Source organism: Desmodus rotundus, chromosome 8 (genome assembly GCF_022682495.2).
Source record: "Desmodus rotundus isolate HL8 chromosome 8, HLdesRot8A.1, whole genome shotgun sequence".
NCBI classification, from domain to species: Eukaryota; Metazoa; Chordata; class Mammalia; order Chiroptera; family Phyllostomidae; genus Desmodus; species Desmodus rotundus.
This window is the reverse complement of record NC_071394.1, coordinates 111,633,676-111,660,780: the sequence shown is the minus strand read 5'-3', so window position 1 is coordinate 111,660,780 and position 27,105 is coordinate 111,633,676. Positions and strand designations below refer to the sequence as shown.

The following is a 27,105-nucleotide window of genomic DNA, read 5'->3' as shown; positions in this document are numbered from 1 at the left end:
CTAGTGTGGCTTCCTGTGTAGATTTTTGCATAGGTTAAATCCTAGTGCAATTCCATTTTATATACTTTTTCACTTAACATTAAATAATGTTATATTGCTGTGTACACTTTATAAACAACATTTAAGTTGCAGGCTGTGTATTCTTGTTAATATGACATAATATAATCATCCTTCATGATCGAACATTGAGATTCTCTTCTTTTTTCCATTCTAGTCAGTGATGCTACAAACATTTTTATAAATATAACTTTTCCACATTTAAAATTTTTATATGGAGTATCTTCTTATGATTTGTTCCCAGATGTGTATAAAGGGGAATGGACATTTTTATGCTTTTTGAATCATATTACTAAATTATTTCCAAAAGGATTATAGCAATTTGCACTAAAAATCTACAAGTGTTTTACTATACTTTTGGCCTATTTAGATATTTTCTCTCTCTCTCTCTCTCTCTCTATATATATATATATATGCTTATGTACTATATAATACATTAAAAGTGTCACTTTTATATTTTACATTTCTTTCATTACTAGACAGTATTATAATTTCTCCATATTTTTGCTTACTAGATGTTTTTGTTTATGTCCTTTATTTATTTATTTATTTATTTAATCAGTGCTTAATTTTCTTTTAGCAATTTTAAAAGTTACATTTATAATAATATTGTAATATTAACAATTTGGTTTTGTTTACAGAAAAATTTTAAGTCTGCTTGTCTTATACTTTTATCAAAAGTTTATATTCTATTACAAACTTACTGTTATAATAGAATATAAGAATGATGGGAGAATGAGCACAGAGCTTTCTTTTTTAGCATGTAATTTCTTTTGAAACTGGATTCATTTTTCTGATGGCTCAAATTGTACTGTATTTTCCTTACCGTGTATGTATTTGGCAGCCAAGAATACTTTAGGTAGTGGGGATACCTGACAATTTTCTAATTTTCTAGGAAAAGAGGAGCTAAGATTGTATCCAAGAGAGTTGATGATTTCAAAGAAAAGTTTCAACATAAGCTTGGAAAAGTTTTAGACCCGTAAGTTCACAATTAACTTTGAATTGACGGTGTCTGTGGGTTGCATTTAAAAAGTACTCTAGAAGTAAATGTTGGTTTGTGTTCTATTAGTTCCCATCCATTAAGTAAGAAAGCCACCCTTTTGTGTCTGTCAGGGAACTCTAGCAGCTTCTTTAGATTTTGGGACTCCAGGGAAGTGCTGATTTCTCTGAGATGGAGACGGCATTTAGAGAAGAGGGAGGGAGAGGTTTTGTTTTTGTTTTTTTATTTTATTGGTGTTCAATTATAGTTGTCTGCATTTTCCTCCTACTGGCCCTCCCCCACCCCAGCCATCCCCACCTCCCTCCCCTGATTCCATCCCCCTCCTTGGTTTTGTCTATGCGTCCTTTATAGTTGTTCCTGAAAACCCATCCCTTCTTCCCCCCGTTATGTCCTCCCACCTCCCCTCTGGTTACTGTCAGATTGTTCTTAATTTCAATGTCTCTGGTTATAGTTTGTGTAAAGCTTTATTTCTGGGGTTTCAGAAATTTAACTTATTGTGTTACATTTTTCTTTCTCTTCCCGGTCTCTGGCTGTCTTTCTCTCTATACTTCCATAAATCTGCTTTGAATATGTCCTGCATTTTTTCTTTTTAAATCCGGGCTACTGAAAGCCAGTGAGAGCATTCAGCCATTGTTCATGCAAGTGGAAGATTAGAGAAAAGATCTGTGAGAACTTTGTTTGATCTTCATAGTTTGGTTATGGGAGAAAATACTGGCTATTAAAAACATATGGCAAACATTTAAAATTCCATGGATGGCATGTAGTGTTTTTTTTTAACTGAAGGATTTGTTTGCTTTGATAGCATTGCAGAAACAATGAATGTTCCCCCAGACCACACATTTGGAGCCTGTCTCCGTCCTGAGGACTACGGTAAATATACCGACTTTCTCCTTACAAAACAAACAACAACACCCCCCCCCCCCACCAGTGGTATGCAGTTAAGTTCACCTTGTCTTCTCAAAGCTTCAAATTTTAGAGGCTTAAGATATCACGTGAATATCAGTGAGAAAAGTTTGTAGCACAAGAAAAAAGTTTTCACATTATGTTTGAGATAGGCACAGATTAAAGCCGTTGCAACAAATACCTCCAGTCACTTGAGGGGCACATATTTATTTAGAAAGTGAATGTGGCCTGTATTAAATAAGCCAAAGTGAGGTGAAGCAGCCTTTTAATGAACTAAATGTCGTATTAGGTCCTTGCTCCTCAAGGTGTGATCTGCAGCCTGGCAGTAGCGGTGTCCCCTGTCCCCTGCAAGCTTCTTAGAAATGCAAACTCTCAGGCTCCACCCCAGATCTACCACATCAGGAAACTGCATTTTAACAGTATTTCCAGATAAACTGTAGGCAGACTCAAGTTCGAGAAAGCACTGGACTCTACAATCACATGATTAAGAGCTACTTTCTCCCCACCAGCAAACCAATTAATCAATACAGAAAGTGGCTTTAGAAACTTACCAGGGTTTTGTCTTTATTTCTAAGCAATGTAAACCGCAGACATCCAAAGGGAAAACTATGCTAAAGCTGACCAGGATTGGGCTGTATATCAGTGGTTTTCAAAAAATAGCCTGCAGAAATCACTCTGGGCCTTTACTAAATGTGCAGGTTTCTGGGGCCCATGCCCAGTTAGCCTGACTTAGTAGGTTCTTATATACACTAAAGTTTAAGGACTACTACTGAAACTATTTTAGCTAAATTCCACTCACTCATAAAATAAACACTTATCTTTATGTGACCTTATGCAACACAGTTTTGGGGCATCATAAATTGCGACGTTAGGAGATTGTGTTTTGGTTCTGTTTTTAGATGAACTGTTGTATGTTGAATGGATGCCTGTTCATCTTAGAGCTCTTGACACCTGTCGAGGGGGACAGAGATGATTTAAGAAGCTCATCAATTAGCCTGAAACCAAGTAGGGAGTGGCAGCAAACTCTGAGGGCAGGCTGCATGTGCATCTGGCTTGCTGTCTGTTGGGCCCTCCGGATCTAGCACGCAGTGCACTTTTCACCAAAATTTGTAGTATGAATCAATCTGACATTTGGACAACATTGGCAAATTTCCCGATCGATGTTATCCTTACAATTGGAATGATAAGATGGTGTTATAAAGTGAAAAGGAAGGATACTGACATTAATAATTTAAAAAATATGTAAGGATAGTACCAGCCTTGGTGCCGTGTAATGTTAAGTGGGAAAGGGGACTCTGTGCCCTCTCTGAACTTTTTCTGGAGCTCATGGATGGACACGGTTTACTCTAGGTTCTAATATTTTGTGACTGTTATTATGGTCAACAAACAGCATTTATTCTTTGGGAAGCTCCAGGGTCTGCCTGCTTCCAGGATATGTTTGCTTCTTTAGTAGGCCTGGGTTTCTCCTTTATCCTTCCTTAGGCAAATAAAGGCAGCCTTACAAAGAATGCCTCCTTTCTAGCATCTGGAGTCACTGGTTAAGATGCTTGCAGGAAGGGCACGAAGGCTGCGGGCAGCTTCTGGAATGCACCAGGGCAGAGGCAGCATAAAGGGGGATCCAGGGCAGGTGCACAGTGGTGCAGGATGGGAATTGTTTGTAGGCTGAATACAACTGAGGCACTTGCTCAGCTTTTCTGACTGCCGTGCGTGACAGCTGGGACATGGGTCTCTCTCTTAGGGCCGAAGTTTGTATTCCTCATTTCAGCTGTTAGACATGGCCCATGAGTAATTGCAAGTGATTTGACATGCACTTCATAAACATTCTTTCAGAGCCAGGCCCGAAGCGGGTATTAATCTATGTCTCACTCACCAGGCAACTAAACCTGCTGGGGTTGTGGTGGGAAACCTGAGAGGAGCTGGAAAAACAACCGTTAATGGTTATCTTTGGATGTTAATGGAGAGGGAAGGCCTCTGAAGATAAAAAATGTGCAACCAAGATCCATCTCATAGAAGAGCGAGGGCCTCCTTTATACAGAATAGTTACCCAAAGGGTTTACATCTGGGAAAGAAGTGTGGAGAAGGAAAGGAAGCCATGCTTATTTGTCAAAAATCACCTCTAACCATCTCGATTTACTCTCGCAGAGCCTTACTTGTGTTTTGTACTCTTCAGGGTGGTCCGATGGTAGCCAATCCCATAGCAGAAGTCCCTGGTCTAATGCACTTGTCCAGTTCCTGGAACCAGCATTAGCTGTGGGCTTCTCACCTATACTCTAAGTATAGGTGAGCATGCATGATTAGCTTCTGATTTTATAACAAGAAACTGAGAGGTGCTATGAATACCTATTACAAGAGACTCTTGACAGAGCCTAATATAGAGCTTTGTACAGAGTAGGTGTAAGTATTAGTTGCCTTGAACTGCAGCCAATGTTGTGATTTAAGTTAATCTATCCAGGGTATGACATTCAACTGCCAGCCTGACCCTACTGCAAATAAACAGGAAGGGGGAGGGGTGTAGGTCAAAGGGAAATGAACAGAGGCAGAAGGTCTCTTCTGGTGACATGCACCAAGCCACCACATCTGAGGCAGCATGGTCAACTCTAATCTGATTTCTGTCAACATTGACATCCAAAGAATGTTTTCCAAAAGAGAATGGCACGGAATGGGTTTAGAAGCTGTGCATGTGTTTGTACTTTCTTTGTGTCACAATTCAGGGAAGGTCCTTTAAGTCATGAAGGGTAAATGGAAGCAATGGCCAGGGATGGGGGTGGTGTAGCAGGTGGATTGGAGAGGTCATTACTTCCAGATAATGGAGGGGGTCATCATGGGTCAGGACTCTAGTTTAATGGAGCTGTGGGTGGGGTAGTGCTGCTGGTAGTGGTACAGGGAGAAGCGGGGCTGAGAAATGGGAACTTGATCTGCAGACTGAAGGCAGACTAGAAACACATATTAGGAGGGGATAGGGAATTTGAGCCCAGTTTTTACAAGGGCTTCCAGAGGTGCAGTCAACTCCGAGGCATCCAGAGTAGCCCCCACATGGAATCACCCCAGCTTTCCAATCCTCAGCATGGCAGACAGATGTCTGCTGAGAGGCAGTCAGGCCTTCACTGTCAAGAATACCACTTGACAGCTGAGTAGGGCTAATGATTCCCCCACACAATTTATCTCACAGATTGTTTTCATTGAACAGAGAAATCACATAAAACAGAAATATTATTTTTATCAATTACTTGATGTGCTTTCCTATATGTAAGATTTTATCGTGTTGGAGTTAGGTATGAGGTCTTCATTCACAGAAGTTGCTCAATCACACTTTCCCCCTTTCTTTAGTATGGGAAGACTATTGACAAAACTGAAGCTCAGATAAAAGACTTTTTGCCTCCTCTTCAATAGGTGCTGATGATCTCATCTATAATAGACTGCCGGGTGAATATCGGCGAGGCAAGGAGAGGCAGCGAGCCCTGGTTGCAGCAGTTCGTCATCACCTGAAGAGCGTGAACTACCAAAACTTCGATACTTTGCTGGCAGCTTTCAGGCACTATGACAAGGCCAGTAGTAGAGCAGAGCTTTTTGGTCTGTGCATGGGGCTACAGATCCCTGCAGGCTGGTGTAGACCAGGGAGTCAGGGAGCTATGGCCCGTGGGTCAAATCCAGTCCACCACCAGTTTTTGTAAATAGTTTTACATGTATTTGTTTTAGGTATTGTTTATGGCTGTTTTGGCATAACAAATACGGAGTAGTGCATCATAGGCTGCATGGCCTGCAAACCCCAAAATATTTATGTTTTTGGTCCTTAACAGAAAAAGTTGGCTGACTCTTGCAGTAGATCAGTGGTTGTCAAAGTATGGTTCTGGTACCACCATCAGCCTCACTTGGGAATGTGTTTAAAATGCACATTGCAACGCCCACCCCAGGCCTACTGAATTAGGAACTCTAGGGTGGGGCCTAGCAATTGTGCTTTTAACAAGCCCTTCAAGTGATTCTGGTGCACATTCAAGTTTGAGAACCACTGTTGTACATGATTCAATATAGTCTGCTGGGAGCAGGGGGAGGGAAGTACTGTGGCCCTGAAGAAGACTTCTGAGGTAGAGACAACCTGTACCTAAATCTGAATATGTACCCGTAGTACTGTCAACCTAGGTCCCCATCAGACTTAGGCTCTCTCTCCCCCTGGAGGAGCAGGGTGTGGTTTTGAGAAGGCAATATACAATAATTCAGTTTTAAAGCCACTCTAAATTTTATCTTTTGGTAAAGTCAGATCAGTCTAGAGCTGCATAATTACCTGACAGCATTGTAGGTTATCACAGGGTTGTTTTTATCAAGTTCCATGCCTCTAGGCTACACTGAGGAACACTGTTTATAAACTGCTTGTGAAACATGGCCCGTTTTTGTGAGTGCGCCCATGAGACCACTTATTTTTGTCATGTGCATCCTACGTGTGAGGAAATCTAGTTCTTTCTACAGGAAATAACTGTGCTTAATCTAAGAATTTGGCTTGTTTTACCTCAAGAACAACAAGAATTTTGTAATAATTGCCCATAACTTTTTGACTTGGCAACCAGGAAGCTCAGAGCCAATTCAAGGTAACCCATCTAGTTTGTCAACATGATCTCATGGCATACATGTTGTATCATCTTCTTATTCAGGTTTTATCTTAATTGTTTCCATCCTGTATTCTCTTTGCCCTGATTTCCTCACTTTTGTTTTGGCTCTGTTTTTATTTTGTACTTATTTTTACTTTTATCAATTGTATTTATTTTCCTAGGAAGCCTCAGAACCATTTTAGAATGACTCTCCTATAAACAAATAAAAGCTTATAAATAAATCTGTGATGATGCAATGTATCATAATCTTGATATGAGAAGAAAAAGAGAGCAGCGTAATTTTAACTTATCTCAGAAAGAAAAAACATAATATTCCTATTTCTCTTCCACTATTGAGTACAATTTTGAAAAAGTTACACATTGTATTTTTATCTTAAAACAATCTTGATCACTCATTGGCTAATTAATTCTAAGTCCATTTATTTTATTTGTTTTTAGATTAGGGCCTGTGTACCTGTGCAGTACTAATGAATGAAAAGTGGGTTAATATTCTCATTTAAGTATGTGTAATTATGTAGACACACTGATCAGTCATTAACTACATTTTTCACAAAGTTGTGTTTAAAGAAAATGTAAGTATTCAACTGTTTCTCTGGTTCTTAATAGACCGCAATGGCTATTTGCAGGTAATTTAAAAAGGATTCTTCAGAATTAAAAGCTAAAATAAGTACATTTTAAACTTAATTCAAATCCAATTGTCTTACAAAGATGATATCCAGGGAAATTTATATAGCAGTGGTATGAATAAGAAAACCTACCACAATAGATAGTGCTCTGCTTTTAAAATAATCTTCATTTTAAATGTAATTATAGGCAAGATGATCATCTCAATAGCTGTTGATTATCTTAGTGAACCAGCAGGCGTATTTCTTATGATAAAATTAAATTAAACAGGGAGGAAATTACTGAGAATTATTTAAGGCCGATACACCTTTTAAATAGTGAACTTTTAATCTGCACAATGTAACGCTCGCTGTCCTTGAGGAGCTTCTTTTCTGAGAGTAATAAGACGTGGTCTTCCTACTGCAGCTGTAGGATAATTCTCGATTATTTGAATCTTACATTGCAGAATGCCCATTTTTAATTTAACGGCAAAACAAAACAAAACAGAGCAAATACAATAGAGGATTCGTTCTGCTATTTATTGAACTCTCACAATCCGTCAAACGTTATTCTGAATAATGTGTAGACTTTCCACTTAGGGAGCTTAACATCTAGAGGGGAAAATAATGCATTGTGTCCAAGAATGGTCACTACAGAGTCCCAAATTTTCAAAATAGGTTTATATAATTCTCACTCCTCTTATTCTGATTGTTATCCAGGAAGTAGCTGAGATGAATGGATTCCTTTTTGGGGGACAGCTGCATTCAGAGACAAAACTGCTTTACTATAAGATGTATGAGCAGGAGCTGATAAGGAAGGTAGTCAATTTTTGAGAAGGCTATTCCAGAGCTCAGTAATACCAGATGGCTGTAAATGGTTGAGGACAGGGAAGGTTCATTAAATACCTTGCTTAACTCATTGCTGAGTAGCTTTTGTGCTATAAGGCACACACCACTGTCAGACTGAAAATGGTCCAGAAAGCAAAGCACATGACAGATTAATTTCATGGGCCATACAGGAGCGGGCAGATTAGAATTGAATAGCAATTCCATAACTTGAAAATGTGTCAACAGTGGTAAAACACGGTTAACAGCTCTGAGATGAGAAAAGATTCGATGTAGTCAGCCTTCTAGGAGCGTGGAGCAATGTGTCGTGTGTGATGTGCCTGCCTCATCATGAGACCCTCCCTCATCAAGTGGGTCAGCCTTTGACGGGAGTCACAGTTTGGCCCACAGTGGTAGCCTCTGCACCAGAAACACCGGGTGCTTTACTTCATGCCCTGTCCGTTAGGGTGGCTGTGTTGCCATGTCTGGTACAACGATGGATCTAGGCGGCAATGGTGGCGATCTGGATGGTCCAGGTTCAATCAGAAGCTGGATTCCAGTTATTCTCATTAGAGAATGGACCCTTCTCACAGTCATCTATATGAATTACCCAGATAGCTCATTCAGTAACCGTGATTTGTTTCCATAGTTTCAGACTCAAAAAGGAGTGTCTTTACCTTTCAGTCTATAGCTTTCCGAGTGGCAAACCAAACCGGCAGGCCATTGGCAACAGTCCAAGAGTCAGTAAAACTATAATGGGTTCATCAAAGGGAGTGTTGCCCAGAACCTTGAGAGTGGCCTTGAGTTCTGTTCACTGAGTGGAGCGACCATGTCTATTTTGGGTCCTTTGTAGCTTCACTGAGGTTCAAAGCCACAGCAGCCCAGTGAAGACCATTAGCTCTCAGGTTAGTGAATAAGGCCCCGGCACTTGGAGAGCCTCTGTGAACTGAGGTGAGGGTCCTGTTGAGCCAGTGGCTTTTGCTTTAGGTAGCAAAGATGAACAGAAATTTTCCCCAAAGGATTGCTGCCCTTTTTCATGTAAAGCTGAGATGTTACTCGGGTCAGGCCGGCTGCCTTCTTGAATATATCATTACCATTTCCCAACTGAGGCTTGTTAGGCCCTTCCTACCTTGTTAATCATGGAGTCTAAGTTAGCTCACTTCAAAATGTTGATCAGTCTGGCAAGTCACAAGGCCTCCGTGGGTCAGGTGTTTAGTTTCAACAAGAGCTCAGTAGCAGGCTAATAGCTGCTTTTCAAAAGGTGTCCATGTGGTTATGGGGTGAAGGGAGCCCTGAGTCTTAAACCTCAAGGGGCACTTCCAAGTGGAAGTTGCCTCTCATTTGCAGCGGCTCCAAGTGGCAAAATCATTAGTCATGGAGACTTGTAGCTCAAAGGGGTCATTTGGGTTGCGGGGTCGCCTAGGTATGGATACTAGCAATTCTCTACATGTGGCTCTTCTTGATCATAAGTGCCCTGGCTCTTAAGAACATTCACAGTACAGGCATGCAAAGTATCTATATCAATTATACATTCATATTAGAAGCCACAGAAATATACTCTTGCTAGCTTTCCTTCTCCACTTCAAACAAACCCTGCCCCTGTCCGCCCCCCCACCCCCGCCCCAGCTGCATCTAGACCTCTCCCCGACCCTGCAGACTGAGTAGGATGATGACTTTGGCACCAGTATCCAAAGAAGCCACAAAAGTTTGAGTCTTTGCACCACTGAATTTCACGGCCTACTTGGGTAGATGTGTGTGGCCTTTGATCTCCCTTGGGGACAGGGAGACTTTAGTCCCACATTTAGTCATCCTTCTTTTTAGAGCTGCTGAGGTTGGGGTATGGGAAGGGAGAGATCAAGGGTACAGAGGGGGAGAGAAGCTCTGCACCAGTGAGTAAGAAACATGCTTTCAGTTTTGAGTGGTATGGTGGCAGCAGACAGCTCAAAGGAAGAAACCACCAAAGTTATCAGGCCACACAAATGAAAAAACCACCGATGTTTTCAGTCTACACAAAGCCCCACCCTGGGCCGCAAGGTCACCATTAGTGACACCATCTATTTCAGTTTTGAAGACCTCTTGAATCAACAGCCACAGCCCACATTGCTTTTCAGTCGGGGCTGCGGGGTTTGCGTCTTTGGTTGACTTGGGTTTGCTGCAGAGGCTTTTGTAAAGGAATCTGCTTTAATCCAGGGCATTTGTAGCTCCCTTGTTAAGATAATACATTTTAATAGCAACAGATGCATTAAAAAAAAAAAGAGTATGTTTTAAATTCTCATTCTGTTTCAACATAAGGGCTAGGGACATTTTCCAGGCCCACAGAGCTGACAACGGGGATTTATTTAGAACCACTGGGTCATTTCTTGGTCTCCAGGGATCATGTTCATCGTTGTAAATCCAATCCTGGGCACACGAGCTGAACCCTAGCCAGTGAGTCATTTATGGTTTCCCTGGTCTGCCTCAGAGAAATCTCTCTCCCTCTTTTTTTTGGTTTATATTTTCTCCTTTCTCTTACCGTTTTTCTTTTTCTTCTTCTATTTCTTGTTTACATTATATTTTGTCTCAGAGAAATCTCTCTGAGAGGGTCATAGCCCCCTTCTAACAGCCAGGACCCACTTAAAATATACTCAGATCCTTTACTGTCATCTCCAAATGGATTTAAGGTTGGCTGCAGAGACTACAGGAACGGCTGAGCTATAAGACATTCCAGCTCTTTTCTTCCTTAACAAGCATTATGTGCTCTGCCTCCTCATCTCCCAGGTGGATCAGCCAGTTTCTGCCCAGAGCCATAGAGCCGGCATAAATTTCCCTTCTATTACACTCAGCGGAGGTGCTCCTATATTTAACTATTCTCTGAAAGGGAGTGGAAACTTCCCCTCCTGGGCTGACCACCAAATTGGTAACAGGTCCCTCTTGCCCATAGGAGTGTTAACAACAAGCAAGCAACTATCTTTGAATCTGCTTCCCTGGACTTGGCTCACTGCTATTTCCCCAATTTCTTCTCATTACCAGGTAGTGAAGTGGAGGATCACTTACTGCCCCATTGGGACACCAGAACACTTTGAAAGCACGAAACATTGTAGAGAGCTGTCAAAAGTACACAACATCGGTCAGATGAAATGGCAAGCGTGAATTGTGGCCACATTTGCTCTGCCACAGTGCAAACAGCATGATTTAAATTAAAACATTATTACATAGAATTCACAGAGATTCTGAGCCACACCCTGCTCCGACCAGGGCTGAAACCACTGCACATATTAGGTTGACACAATGAAGACCAATCTCACTTAATATTTGACTCCTTGTTTGTGAAAAATAAGACCACTTCATTGAATTTATATGATAGAACTCTTTCTTTTTTTCTTAAATGAAATAATAGATGTTGCACACTCTGCTCTGGAAGGCAATGCTCACTTCACCTTTTTTGCTTCACGTCTAACAGAAAGGAGACGGGGTGATAGATAAAGCTGAGCTTCAGGAAGCTTGTGATCAGGCCCTCCTGCACTTGGATGAGAAGCTGTTGGACTTGCTATTTGACTACTGTGATGTGGATAACGACGGGCTGATTAACTACCTAGAATTTGCAAATTTTCTTAACTGGAAAGATAAAATGCCTCTTAAAGAGTATGAAGAGAGGGTTGTCATTAAAGGTAATTTTTGAAACTTGCCTGAATTCTTAAATGGACTTTTATATTTTCATTTTTCTAGGAGCTCATCTCTTCTCAACTTTAATATATATTTTAAAATATGCACTTATAGACATATTTATTTACTTGCTTGTTTATGTATAGAATATCTGTAGAAGGATAGGGAAGAATTTGATATCATTTCTATTTCCAGGGAGGGGCAACTAGGTAGCTGAAGGACAGTGAGACTCAGTGTTTAATCTATATTTTGCATCTTTTGAATTTAGAATCATGTATTAGTCCTTTAAGAGAAAAAAATTAAAAGCAAAATAAGTTATTCAGAAGCACAAAATAGGATATATAGTTCCACAGAAAGCTGTTTGAAAATCATTTTTGTAATTAGCTTTCTTCCATCAGGGAAAGTCAATAAGTAAAGTAGAATTCGACAAAGGAAAATTTGATCTTTTAAATCTTTAAAAAAAAAAGAAAACCATAATCTTTACATTTACTTAAATATTTTCATGATTCCATATTACATTCCCACATCACTAATCACATATAGATATACTTATATACATATTTGTATGTGTATATGCACATATTTAAACATAGCTAAATTCACAGTGAATGTACCATTTTCATTTGTTTTCTTTTTTAAATTTAACTTTCAAATTTCTATGGAATGAAGAGATACTTTTATGTGTTCTGTAAACTTCATTTTCAGTTCCCTCAGGCTATTGTATTATAAATTATGAAACTATTTCTTCACTCTTTAAAATTTAGGTTGTTTCCAGACAGTTTTAAAGTAATATGGGTAATGCTTTAATGATTATTAACTCTCAAACAGCTTTGTGTTTCTAATCATATCTCACTTCTTATGAATGTTATTATTATCCCAGAAGTTAACTCTCTTTGTGTGTGTGTATATATATATATTTGCTTTTCAAAATGATTTCACCAATTTGCAACTTTCTCAGCCAAGGCTGGGAGACAATTTTACTGCAACCATGTTCCACTGAGTGTTCTTTCAAACAGTCCTCTAATTTGGTTGGTATATAGCGATCCATCATTTGCTTTAATGTTCGAATCTCGATTATTAGAGAGGATTGACTATTTAAGAAGGTTGTTTACATTTTTATTTTCTCTCTTCTAAAAAGTGAAGATACTACTGTTTTCACTTGTGTTCCTTGGTCGCGGCTTTCTGCAAGGGCCTGCTAGTCTATCCACTAGGGAAGCGGGGGAATCTTCTCTACCTAATTAAGCTCTCAGAAATATGGGTGTGTTTTTTTTTTTCTTCTTGGCACAACTAATGAGTAGTGGGGGGAAGGCAGAAGCCTGTTTACACACAAGTCTTTCAAATCGTTTCTGGATTTTGGGTCCTGACTTTGTCAGCCATTTTCCATGGAATTCTTGAGATTTTTTTTATCTTCTAAGACAGTGGCCAGGGCGTCAGAAGGGGCTCAGGGATTGTCTTATACCAAATTCTATCTTACTGTTGACTTCTGGAGGAAGGGTGAAGGGGTGGGTAAGTACTCTAAGACAGTGGCTTTCAAACACTTTTTTGAGGAACTTTTTTTTCATATTTGAACAGATTTCTGGTTTTTGTGTATGGGGGGTGGTGGAGGTGAGGAGGGGATTTGAGGACCTGGAATGGGCCTGAATGCTTCCAGGGCAAGAATTGTTAGGTGCTGAATGGGGAGTGCAGGCTTTACCGAGGCTTGTCTTCTGGTTGTCCACGGTTCCCACCTCACTCTCATACTGGGGCACCATTTGCCTTTGGCAAAGCTTGCTTGGGCTTTCTCAGGACTGCGAGTTCCTGTAGAGCGTGAAGGACCACAGCGCCCTCTTGTGCTAGCTGTCAAATTAGCAGCTCTGTTTGAAACAATGTCAGGAATGTACTCTTAAATTTCAGAATTGATTCAGCAAAGCTAATCTGCAAAACAGGCCACAATCTTATAATTTCAGGGTTTTCTTTTATAGACTGATTTTAAGGAAGTTATTTACAATCAGCTTCTGAGGTCATAGTGAGTTCTCATCATTTTTCCAAATGTTGCAACATATGGGGCTCCCCTTCCATGGTCAGGTATGTGTGGAATTTACAACTCTAAATATGTCTTTTCCTATATCCTCCTAGGGCAGAGCCTTAGGAGCAACTCTGGCAATCCTGTAGTTCAAGTAAAATATGAAAATAAGCACTGATTAAAAATAAGAAGAAAGAAAAAAATAGGTTCTACGTTTTCATTCTTTTAGATCTAAAAGCTTTATTCTGGAGTCAAATGAGTGGAATGGAGAAAAGAAACATTGGACTAAGTTCTAATTTCCTAGTATATGACGTTAGCCTGAACTTGTTCTTCTACACGGGGGTTCTGGCATCCGTGGAGGGTTTACTCCAGCCCCAGCTCAGTTTCCACCAGCAGGAAGAAACTAAATGGGAAAAATGATTTTGCTGCGAGTTGGAAGAACCAAGTAGTAACTTCTTCCTGTACTTTCTTCCCCTTGCCCTCTTTGCTTAAAGGTAGAAAGCCAGATTGTGCAAACTCTGCTGAGGCTAATGTGGAAGAATCTGAACCAACTCTCCTGATAAAGCCTGAAGATATTGTCTTAAGTGGGAGCTCAGAAAAAACCCTCCGGACACTTCTGAGGCCGAGCGATAAAGTTTCCAGTCACTATAAGACCTCTTCTTCTGAGATCAGTGCGGTTGTAGGAGCCGTTCCTTCCATTTGTGAGTATGTCACCGTATTTGCTGAGGTTTAAAATGATCAGCAAATGTGGAAGTGACGTGTCCTTTATCTGTCTTTGCATTGTCCCCCAGCCTCTTTCCATTAGACTGTAAGTTTCTCAAAGTCTAGGATCTTTCATTTAATTCTGTATCCAAGCACCCAGAGGGTCTCACTAAGTTTAGGCTGAACTGAACGGTTGTTGGTGATGATCCCAGTGAAAGGATTCTCTCTATATTAATGAAATTGAAACCATCATAGATCAGAATACTGAATGGTATACATTGTAGGAATTCAGATGTCACCGAGCTTTAGGAGACTTTTAAACCACATGACTCTTAGCTACACTCAGATTTGCCTTCAAATATTTGAAGAGATCTTACAAAACAATTCTCACTATCTTCATTCTCTATCTATGAGTTTGCTAGGGCTGCCATAACAACTACCACAGACTGGATGACTTAACCAACGTAAGTGTACCATCTCACAGATCTGGAGGTTAGAAGTCCAAGATCAAGGTGTCAGCAGGGTTGGTTCCTTCTGAGGGCTGTGAGGCAGAATCTGTTCCCTGACTCTCCCCTAGCTTCTGGTGGTTTGCTGGCAGAGTGGGCACAACTTGGCTTCTGCTTCATCACCCTCATCTCTGCCGTCATCTTCACATGGTGTTCTCCTATGTGAGTGTCTGTGTGGCCACATGCCCCCTTCTCTAAGGATCCCAGTCATAATAGATGAGGGGACTACTCCAGTACGATCTCATCTTAATTACATCTATTTGGACCCTATTTCCAAATACGGTCACATTCTAGGTTCTAGGGGATAGAACACATAAATCTGGGGAAGATAGAGTTTAGCCCATAATATTCTACTTCTCCATATCAAGTATGATGAACATTGGTTATTAGAAAGACTATTTTATGCTGGTTAAGATCACTTCTTTGGACTAAGGACATGATTAAGGATTTACATATTTTTTGTAACTGGATTTTATAGACTTGCTATACGTTCTGGCATAATGAGGTTTTGCTGTTCTTTAGAATGATGCTGTCTATGGATGGAGCTGGAGAGCATTATGCTAAGTGAAATAAGCCAGGTGGTGAAAGACAAATACCATATGATCTCACCATTAACAGGAATCTAATCAACAAATACTCAGCAAGCAAAGTATAGTCAAAGACACTGAAATTGAGAATAGGCTGACAGTGACCAGAAGGGAGAGGGGAGGGGATAATGGGGGAAAAGGGTGAAGGGTTTACAGGAACAATGATAAAGGACACATGGACAATAACAAGGGGGGGGCAGAAACAGGGGAGGGAGGTGGGGAGGGCTGGGATGGAGGGGAGGAGGGGTGGGGAAGGCAGAAAACTATACCCGAACAACAATAAAAAATGTTTAAAAAAAATAGAATGATGCTGTCTAATAGAAATATAACTGGAGTCATATGTGCTTATAAATTTTCAGTAGCCACATTAAGAAAAAGAAAACAAGTAAAATTGATTTTAATAGTATGTATATTTTTGTATATAATATTTACCTCCAAAACATTATCATTTTAACGGGTAATCGATATAAAGTGATTAATTAAATAGTTCACTTTTTGGTATAAAATCTTTGATATTCAGCGTATGTTTTGCACTTATAGCACATCTCAATCACATTTCAAGTGCTTGAAATAGCCGCATGTGGCTGCTGGCTACTGTATTCTACAGCTCAGTTTCACAAAGTGTGTTTTCCTCCCTCACCGATGTCCTAGGTTATCCCATCCATGGTGTTCCAACCGTTCGGTCGGATATTCCTGCCCCCCGAATTCGCCGTATCAGTGATAGAATTGATTATGGTGAAGAGGGCAATGCCTATTCATTACTACATCCTAGCATCTTCGGCCAGAAAGGAGTGTTTGAAAGAGACTTCTTCCAGACCAGATCAAAAAAAGAGGTACAGCGTATTATTTCAAAAGGGTTAAAAGAAATGTCAGCTTGACATCAATACATAAATGTAGGAATGTGTATATATCCACAACTACTTACTATGAGACTTTATAAAACTTGAGCTTTTATATTAGCCATCAGAAGTCATCAGGATCCCCAAATAAATGATGCTCGAGGGTGATGTTCAAACTGGTTGTGACATTTTGGTGCGATGCTGGAAGTAGAATTTAGTCTAGGATAGCAAGCATCACTTTCACGTCATATATTCACTGAGACCTGTGATAAAAAGGAAAATGTTCTCCTAAAACGTTCAACATCATTCTTAGTTGAAAAAGGCAGCAAAAAGGATCAGCCCTACTGTGTGTCAGTCCTTGCACCTCTAGAACCAGAGAGCCAGCGCTGGGCCAGGCTCCGGGGATCTCCAGCAGCGCTGATTTGAAATACTGGGTCCCATCTATGTGCCAGCCCATCGGTCTTGTTTTTCTTCTTTTTTCTTTTATTCTCAGAAAACATGGTCCTCGTGTCCCAGATGATTTTCTTTCTAGATGGATAATAAAGCAGGAGCAGCCAGTGAGTCACTGGGGTTCAGAGGGCCTAGGATTAACAGCAGCGCCTGGTCGGACCGGCGGGGTTAGCACTGCACCGGTGATCTAGCGAGTAACTGCTTCCCCAGGACCTTCTGAGCTGGAGGTAGAAATGATGTGAACAGACACATGAAGCCTTCTGGGACTTCGGATGAAGGGGCGATGGCTTGAAAACTTACTAAATATTAAATTAATAAGGGATTCATTGTAATGATTCACTCTGTTGAGGTGGGGGAGACAGGAAGGGAGAAGCTCAGAGGACCACACCTCCTGGCTGGTAACAAAGACGGAACTCAGGATCCTTCCCAGGGGGTCAGAGACACGCCTCGTCTGTATTTTCACTTCCTTCATTCACTTCAAAGGGCCCGTGATGCTGAAGGTCAGGGTTGCCAAATGAAGAAACAAACAAAATTCCCCACGAAAATCTGCTTGTTTTATGAAGCCTAAAATTCTTTTAATTAGGAAGTCGTCCTTTATTTCACAATTCGAGATGAAAAGGAAGACCCAAAGGCCTGGTTGGAGTTAACCTGGGAATAGATGTGGGTTTCTGTAACAGTGTTACATTAGCTAATCAATACACATTGGAATGCTGAACTTGGGAGGGTTGCCTCCTGGGGAGGCGGAAGGAAGCGGAAGAGCTCTGGGATGCCCGAGGCTGACTCAGACCACGCAGCGTTCACCTGCCGCTGGCCACCGGAAAATATTAGCCCTGCACAGGGACCTTGAGCTGTTTTTGCTGTGTAGCTGCAGCTGCTGGAAGAGCTGCTCTTCAGAATTTCAAGTGTATTTGATTATACTGTTAATTTCCCACAAGGGCACCTCATTTCCAGGGGGTCTTTTAATTGTTGTTCAGATTCTGTTTAATAGATTTATTCTGCAACTATTCTATTTCTTTGGCTTCCCTATTCCCTGTCTAACCTTTCATTTCCCTCTTTGCTTTCTTTTCCCCCCTGTACACTTTATAGTAAATGTTTTTCCTCTTTTAAATTTAGTTTCTTTTTTGTTCATTTGTTTCAAATCTTTTATAGCCTCTACTCATTCTAACATTTCTTTTCACTGCTAGTTCTTAATCTTTCCTTTCTTATACTTTCTCTGGGACATGAGAAGCATGTTTTCCCTCTTCCTTTATCTCTTTTAATAATTATTATTGCAGAGTGGTTATTAATAACCAAGTTTGCTGGCTTTCGATATGCTCAGATTTCAGTCTGCTCAGTTGCTTGTGCATGCGCAATCTGTCGGCCGGTTGCACCCCCGGAACTAAAGTTTGCAACAGGCCCGTTAGAGGTGTTTTATACACGTTCTTATTTTAAAGAAGAGAAACTAATTTTCAAGGGGCTTACATGACAGAAGATTGTAGTGACAAGAAGTGACTGAGATGGAACTCAAATCCAGCAGGTGTTCTATTTTTAACTCTTTTTGCTGGAATTTGGCTGCCTCCCTTTAAAATAACCAAAAACACTAGAGTTGAAAGAAGTAATTTTATATGTTGGCTATTATAGTTGAACACCCTCATATTCATCTTCACAACATTCTTCCTGAAATGAAAGTCCTGGAATTTTGGTATTTGCTCTTTATATGTAATAAGTACACCTATACACACAAATTACCTCCCTTTCCCCCCACATACCTTTTCTTTTGGGTAAATATTTGTAGTCTTACATGTTACAAACATGGCAAAAATACAAATTTATAAACATAAATCTTGGCTTGACTTTCCATGTTTTCTTCTAGATTGCACAGATATTATGTAACATTGGTGTCCAGCTTTCTGATGAAGAATTTGAGAATGTATGGAATCTTGCATCCAAAAAACATCACAGAGGAGAAGTTTGTATTGAGAACATTAGAAATGCTCTCGATGAGCTACAACATGCAGACCGGATCAAGTGTAAAGTGACCATGTGATATTTTTGGAGTTTATTCACTTAAATAAAAGAATTGTTAAATCTGTGGTCATATAAAATGTTCATTTCATTCCAGTTTTAGCTACTATGTTATCAGTGATCACTGTGGCAGGGCTCATATGCCTGTGTGTATTGCTAATAAGTTAGATTTCGGATTTTAAAATTTATTTTATTTTATTTTATAAAGCACCAAAGAACTTGACAAGCGCTTCACCGAAGGTGTAGTTTGGAATGACGTTAGAAGTTCGTCATGTTTGGTGTGACTAAGAATTCATTGCATTTTAGTTGGTTGTCTGAAAGTCTGGTCTGTGTTCACAAAATTTTTGCCTTCCGCATTCTGTTAATTTTCTCTTTGGGCGTCACTATAAAAATGTAAGCCTAGCGGACTTTTAGATTTTTTTGAGCAACTGAGGAAACAGACTTAATCACAAGGAGCAGAATTTAGAGAGCAAAAACTTGAGTTCCAGCAATGACATCAGACCTTTGGTTTTTAATATCTTTCTGTGGCCTGAAAATGATGCTGTCCTTGAAGAAACTGAAGAGGACACAGCTGACCCACCATTTCGATGTAGCGTTAGAGAGTGTTTAGCAGCAAATTGTGCCGAATCACTCCATCCCTCATGCCCCCGTTCTTTGGTACACACAGGTGATGCCCATCCTGGATGACACAAGGATGGGCATTGTGTGATCTCAGCACAGTGCGATTCTTCTGTGTCATGGGTTAAATCCATGCCTGAAGCTCTTTACCAGCAATATAACCTGATTAATTAAATGATCCATAGTGTGAATTCTGTCAATATTTCTCTGCGATGGACCTTAACCTTTCGTTGTTTGTTGTCTGTTAGTGTGAAAAAGTACTGTTTAACTTAGACATTGTGGTTAGACTGTAGTCTACCATTACTTAAATAAAGAGAACTACGGTTTAAAACCTTGCTGTACCCAATCTCTGGAAAAACAATTTTCTAATAGATTTATGATCTAGGGAATTTATATATGTGTGAAAAATTTTAACTTTTTATTTTGAAATGACCTCAGACTTACAGAAGATTTGCAAAGGTAGCACAGAGAATCACACGGGGCTGTGCTGGAGCCTGCCACTCACAGTCCAGCAGTTCTTCCCAGCACTGCGTCCAGTGACCCCACCTTGGCAGCGTGAAACTAACTATAGTGGGAGTATCTACTAAGGAAACCAACAAAGTTACAGATTAGGGATTCCCCCCCCAAAAGGGCCAGTTGTTAAACATTTACAAGCATATCTACGTCTGTGTGTCCATCTATCCATCCATCCATCCATCCATCCATTTCTCCATTCATTGACAAAGACAGACTCATTGATCAAACTTTAATCAGGCTCCTATGAGCCCTCTTCTCGACTAGGACTTGACCTTGGACTTCTGTGTTTGTCCTTACTGGGCCTACATTGCCCAGTTTTTGAAAGAATCCTCCTAAGTCTAGAGAGAATCCTCTCACCCTTGATATCCTACTACCCTCCACCATGTCCTATCAAATTGCTCATCCCTCATCGTCTATATGTGAAACCTTGGCTTACCTTTAGCAAGAACTCCTGTTAAGTTGTTTGGCAAGAACACCCTCTACCTTTGATGTCTCTTCTTAGTAATTTTTATGTACCAACCTGTCCCAATCTTGGCTACAAATCCCCATTTTTCCTTGTTATATTCAGAATTGAGCCTAATTCTATACTGAGATCGCTTTTTCCTTATTGTAAATAAAATCTCTGTTATACTGCTTTAACTATTGTCCAGCTCTGTTTTCTTTAACTCCATCCATCCATCCACCTGCCCACCTACCCACCAATCTACACATGCATATTTTACTCGTAAACACTCCTGTGTGTATTTCCTCTTTCCTATAAACAAAGACATTCTATTACCAACCATAGTGTAATTTCCAAAGTCAGAAAATTATCATTGCTATGGCATTATTATCTAATCTACAGACATTTTTCAAATTTATCCAATAATCCTTTATCATACTAATGTTGTCCTTTATGGCAAACACATTTTTCATGGTCTAGGTTGGATCCAACTCACAATTACATGCTGCATTAAGTTGTCACGTCTCTTTAGTTTCTGGTAATCTGAAACAATGCTTTTATTTTTAAGCTTCATGCCTATTGACGTTATCCAAGCCTCCAGGCACTGAACTGAGTGAATGCACTGCTTCACAGGCTATTGTCAATATTCTCTTGTGAGTGGGCCTCTCACTCCTGCGCCCAGGAGCTGTTTCAATTGCTTCTTGCTTTGGAATTGATTAGGATTAAGAAACTCACCTCCTGTGAAGATTTCTTTCTCCTATAAATTAAATCACCTAGAGTCAAAGTGGGGCATGTGGTGGGGATGGTTTTTGAGCTACATGAATCCGAGTTAAGCTGATTGATGGTTTGCTCCCTGCTTTGAATGCAGGATGGCTTCGGGGTGATGGACATAGTGATACCTATCTGGGTAAAGCTCTACTTAAAAAAGCTAGAGCCAGACTACCAAGCTTTGTAGCATAAAAGCGTCTGAATTGACTTACTGTTTAGAAGTTTCACCGCCTAATATTCAAAAGGGTTTACGTACATGGAAAGGTTCTTTTCTGTACTTGAATCCTTGCCTAGCTGCTTCTTATTGCATCTTGGCAACCTGCTATTGGCTGAGGTCACTGCCTCTCATAACTACAGCAAGCGCGTTCTAACTGAAATGTACATCAAACTGCAGCAGGCTGTACCTTGAGGCTGCTTCTGCCTAGTATAGGCCTGTTGGCTGGCGTTGGCTTGCCAGACCTCTGCCTGAGAACCCCTCCACGGCTTATGGTGTCACCAACGCTCCCTTGTGGTTTTATAAAAGTTGCCTTTCCTAAGGTCTGAGCAGTGGGAAACCTTCCAGTTTATCTTCAGTTAAGGCCAGCATCTCCTCTGTTTGCTTGATGTCATTTGCATATGCTGTCCTGTCACTGAAGAAGCCAACTTTAACCTGTGGACCAAGCTGCCCTAAGCAGCAGCCATCTCTTCCTGCTGCCCAGCAAAAAGCAGATGGTCCACCTGTGAAACCAGCTGCACTGTAGCACATAGACTCCTGAAACCAAACAGTGCATGGTTGTTCGCGGTGCTCAGGATGCTGTCAGGTACATAACTTTCTTTTTATGTAGAACATGAATGCCTTGTGATTTACATTTCTTTGCCTATGTTCATAAAACACGAAGAATTATAATCTCAATCAAGTTGCATACCTTCAAAGATTTTTAATTCATTATTTAGATTTTTTTCTACTTCTTGCTACAATGACACAATTTGCCCCAAACTGTACCGCATCAGTTATGCAGTGCTGGTTTGCAAGTATCATAGTCCCTAGCATGACATAGTCTTTGGGTCTCCATGCTCCATGAAGTCTGGCTACGAAGTGTCATGAAGCTCAGCGATTTTGGTTAACCACTCATACCTTAGCTGAGAAGCGAACTGGGACCATTAGATTTGTATAACAAATCTTGTCACTCACTGGACTTGTGATCTTGGGACAGACACCTAACCTTACAGAGCTGTGGTTTTCTTATTTATGAAAGGGAAATAACAGTGGCTTCCTTATCACCTGGCAAGGTGCTTCTGATGGTGATGGAGGTAATGGATATTTGAGCACCTAGCACCATCTTAGCTCAGTAAATACTAATCAACGGCCTAGTTGGGTCATAACTCAGCCCGCCCACTTGTAAGGACCATTTCATTCTCCATTTACTCATTTTATTGGCTTTTTCTTGGTTTTGCCCTTATCTTCATGATTCTTAATTGGGTGTCCATTGTTGATTTTTGGCAGATTTGACAATTCCCATGGGCTTGCTGCTTTCGGTAATTTAGAATACCTATCATGGCATGTCTATCACTTCTTTATGCTTTGAGCAGAGCTCCTCATTCTATTTTTTTTTAAGATGCACACATAAAATCTGGGATTTTTATTGTGATTTCATTGGGGGAAATTGGGGGAATTTGGGGGTATTGGGGGAATTGACATTTTTATAATGTTTATCTCAGTAATGCTTATGGTTTTCCATTTTGAGTTACTGTATACCTTCTGTTGGATTTATTCCTAGGTATTTGTTGTTTTTGATGTTCTAACAAATTGTATTGATTTTTAAATAGATATATTGAGATATCATTCATATACAGTAAATTCTACACTTTTTAGTGTGCAATTTCATGAGTGTTGAAAAACACATACAGGTTGTGTAACCAGTATCACAAGCAAAATATAGAACTTTTCTATCGCTTCCCCCAAATCCCTTGTGCCCTTTGCAGTAAACATCTCCCCCTCCCACTCCAGCCCCTCATAGCCACGGATGTGTTTTCTGGGCCTATAGTTTTGCCTTTTTCAAAGTGTTTAAATAGAACCATGGAGTATGTAGTAGCTAGCGCTGTGGGACAGGCTTTGTTAAATTAGTGCAATGTTTTTGTGATGCAGCCATGGCATCACGAGGAACTGTAGTGAAGTCTTTCTTTGCTGAGTTGTGTTCCACTGTGTGTTTATCTATTCACCAGTCAAGAATTGTTTCCAGTGTTTGGCAATTTTGCATAAAGCTGCTATGAACACTTGATATAAGTTTTGTATAAACATAAGTTTTTATTTCCCTTTGGAAGACAGCTAAGGATAAGATTGCTGAACTATATGGCAAGTATATATTTAACTTTATAAGAAACAGAAATTTCCAAAATGGCTGTATCACTTTCCATTTTCACCAGGAATTTATGAGGCTTCTAGTATTTCTAGTGCATCCTGGTATTGTCAACATTTTTTTTTATACTTACCAGAGATTATTTTTTTCATTGCTTTTTTAGAGAGAGAGGAAGGGAGAAAGAGAAACATCAATGTGAGAGAGAAACATCAGTTGGTTGCCTCCCATATGTGCCCAAATTGGGGATTATACACACAGAGACCAGGAATCTAATCCACAAGCTAGGTGTGTGCCCTGACTGGGAGTAGAATCTGCAACATTTTGGTTAATGGGATGCTCCAACCAACTGAGCCACACTGGCCAGGGCTTGTCAACTTAAAAAATATATATTAGCCATTTTAGTAGGGCTGCAGTAATTGCACACTGTGGTTTTAGTTTGCATTTCTGATGACTAATGCTGTTAAACATCCTTTATGGGATCACTGACCACACACATATCTTCTGTGGTGAAGCATCTGTTCAAATATGTTGTCTATTTTTTTTATTGACTTGTTTTCTTATTATAGTTTTGAGAATTCTTTATATATTCTGGATACCAGTCCTTTATCATATATGTGTTTTGCAGATGTTTTCTCTTGTCTTTAGCTAGTATTTTATTTTCTTAACAGTATCTTTCAAAAAAACAGAAATTCAAATATTTGAAGTCCAATTTGTCAATTATAATAAAATTGCCAATTCTCTTGAATTTGGCAATTATAAATTGAAAGTGAGACGTATCCCTTCATATTGTATTTTTCTTCAATTAGTTTTTTTCATATGCACCTGCTGGACTTCAGATCTGGAGTAAGTGGAGATCTGGATTTAGTTAGCATTGGAAGTTCACCTGGTGAATAAGGTGGTGGGAAGAAGGGACAAAGGAGACAAGTGCATGTGAGGAAGTGATTCTAGTGATGTATCATGGAAACTAAGATGGGTTAAGAGGAAGTTCAAAAATGAAATAGTACTGAAAAATGCCAGGGTCAATAGATTGAACCATCCCCTTGGGTTAAAGAATTGTGAAGATGTACTATTAAAAAAAAAACCAAAAACCCAAAGCTAGAAAAATAAGAGTTGGTGATCAGAGAGTGGAATTCTCCTAAGTGAGATTCTGAAGGTGGCAGAGTTGTCGGTAATAGCAATGTTTAGGATTTGACAATGTGCCTGAGTGACTGAAGTAAGTGGAGAACAGGATCATTGAAGGAGAGGAATTCAAAAAGTGAGAAGACAGTTGTTAAGTAGAAGGATCACCTGCATGAATGTTGACATTACCAAGAAAGATAACAGAGAAACTAACACAGAGAGAGTGATCCTGGTTACATGTCCCTTTGAAATCATAACAAAAGCTACATACGACTTCCAGCCAAGATGGAGGCATAGGTAGATACATTTTGCCTCCTTGCATAACCTGAAGAAGGACAACAACAGATTTAAAAACAAAAAATAACCAGAACTGTCAGAAAAATCAAACTGTATGGAGGTCTGAAAACCAAGGAGTTAAAGAAGAAACACTCATCCAGACTGGTAGGAGGGGCAGAGACAGGCAGCTGAGGTGGAGAGGATGTGTGGCAAGGCAGCAGCCAGAGGACCAGGGCAGGCAAGGCTATGGCTGGTGGATGGGAGGTCCCACGTTTTCATGTGGATAAATCCAGGAGCAAGACAGACCAAGCAACCCAGGGTTCCAGATCAGGGAAATAAAGCCTCAAAACCTCTGACTGTAAATACCTGTGGAGGTTGAGATGGTGGGAGAAACTGCCAGCCTCACAGGAGAGTTCGTTGGACAGACCCACAGTGTCCTAGAACATACACAAACCCACTCACCCTGGAATCAGCACCAGAAGAGCCCAATTTGCTTGTGGGTGTTAGAGGAAGTGACTGAAAGCCAGCCAAGAACCAAGTAAGTGGCATTGTTCCCTCTTTGACCCCTCCCCCACATACAGCTCCACAATGCAGTGATGTGGGTTGCCCCACCCTGGAGAATACCTAAGGCTCCACCCCTTACAATGTAACAGGTATGTCGAGACAAAAAAAAAAAAAAAGGTCCAAATGAAAGAACAGATCAAGGCTCCAGAAATAAATACAACTAAGCAATGAAGACATAGCTGACATATCAGATGCAGAGCTCAAAACTGGTAATCAGGATGGTCACAGAAATGGTTGAGTATGGTCATAAAATAGAGGAAGAAGTGAGGGCTATGCAAAGTGAAATAAAGGAAAATGTACAGGGAACTAACAGTGAAGGGAAGGAAATGGGGAATCAAATCAATGATTTGGAGAAGGAAAAAATAAACATTCAACCAGAAAAGAATGAAGAAACAAGAATTCAAAAAAATGAGAAGAGGCTTAGGAACCTCCAGGACAACTTTAAATGTTCCAACATCTGAATCATAGGGGTGCCAGAAGGAGAAAAGGAAGAGCAAGAAACTGAAAACTTATTTGAAAAAATAACAAAGGAGACCCTCCCCAATCTGGTAAAGGAAATAGACTTCCAGAGAGTCCAAGAATTTCAGAGAGTTCCAAAGAAGTTGGACCCAAGGAAGCACACACCAGGGCACATCATAATTACATTGCCCAAGATTAAAGATAAGGAGAGAATCTTAAAAGCAGTAGGAGAAAAGGAGAGAGTTACCTACAAAGGAGTTCCCTTAAGACTGTCAGCTGATTTCTCAAAAGAAACCTTACAGGCAAGAAGGGGCTGGAAAGAAGTATTCCAAGTCATGAAAGGCAAGGACCTACATCCAAGATTACTGTATCCAGCAAAGCTATCATTTAGAATGGAAGGGCAGATAAAATGCTTCCCAGATAAGGTCAAGTTAAAGGAGTTCATCATCACCAAGCCCTTATTATATGAAATGTTAAAGGGACTTATTTAAGAAAAAGAAGATAAAAAATATGAACAGTAAAATGACAACAAATTCACAACTATCAACAACTGAACCTAAAAAACAAAAACAAAAACAAACTGAGCAATCAACCAGAATAGGAACAGATTCACAGAAATGGAGATCACATGGAGAGTTATCAGCGGGGAGGGGGAGGGAAGAGAATGGGGGAAAAGGTACAGGGAATAAGAAGCATAAATGGTAGGTAGAAAAGAGACAGGGGGAGGTTAAGAATAGTATAGGAAATGAAGAAGCCAAAGAACTTATATGTGTAACCCATGTACTTGAACTAAGGTGGAGGAATGCTGGTGGGAGGGGGGTTCCGGGGCGGAGGGGAATAAAAGGGAGAAAATAAATGGGACAACTGTAATAGCATAATCAATGTAATATATTTAAAAAATAATGAAAGCTACACACTACCATTTAGAAAACTGCAGATATACATGTTTTTGGTAATGTTATATTCAATCCTCTGTTCCATGGATAGATCTCAAGACCAGGTAAATATTAAAGTACCTCTACCCCCAAATTTAAAACTTATCCTCAGGTTAAGTTTACTATATGTCCCTGTTTTCCATTTGTCTATCCACCCACCCACCCATCCTTGTGACTAACCTTTGCTTACCTGCACTTTGGTTAAGTGTCCTTTTGCAAAGAATTCTGTTCTCTGAATGAACAGCCAAGAGAAGTACTTCCCCATTTTCAACCCTAGGGGGCACCCTAGCATTTCCAAACAGCAATGAGCCCTAGCCTACAATGCAGAATAGCTGCAGCCTGTTCATTAATA

At 40.2% G+C, this 27,105-nt stretch overlaps 1 protein-coding gene across 1 annotated transcript in view; it reads left to right on the top strand.

Annotated features, from left to right (window-relative positions):
* EFHB (EF-hand domain family member B) overlaps positions 1–20,440 on the top strand; it is a 48,530-nt gene extending 28,090 nt beyond the window's left edge. The window contains exons 8-14 of the mRNA XM_024566246.3: positions 953–1,036; positions 1,860–1,927; positions 5,351–5,505; positions 11,428–11,635; positions 14,127–14,333; positions 16,079–16,260; positions 18,569–20,440. Coding sequence (XP_024422014.2) covers positions 953–1,036; positions 1,860–1,927; positions 5,351–5,505; positions 11,428–11,635; positions 14,127–14,333; positions 16,079–16,260; positions 18,569–18,742 — 1,078 coding nt within the window. The 3' untranslated portion in view covers positions 18,743–20,440. The remainder of the gene's footprint in view (positions 1–952; positions 1,037–1,859; positions 1,928–5,350; positions 5,506–11,427; positions 11,636–14,126; positions 14,334–16,078; positions 16,261–18,568) is intronic.
* The last annotated feature ends 6,665 nt before the right edge of the window (positions 20,441–27,105 follow it).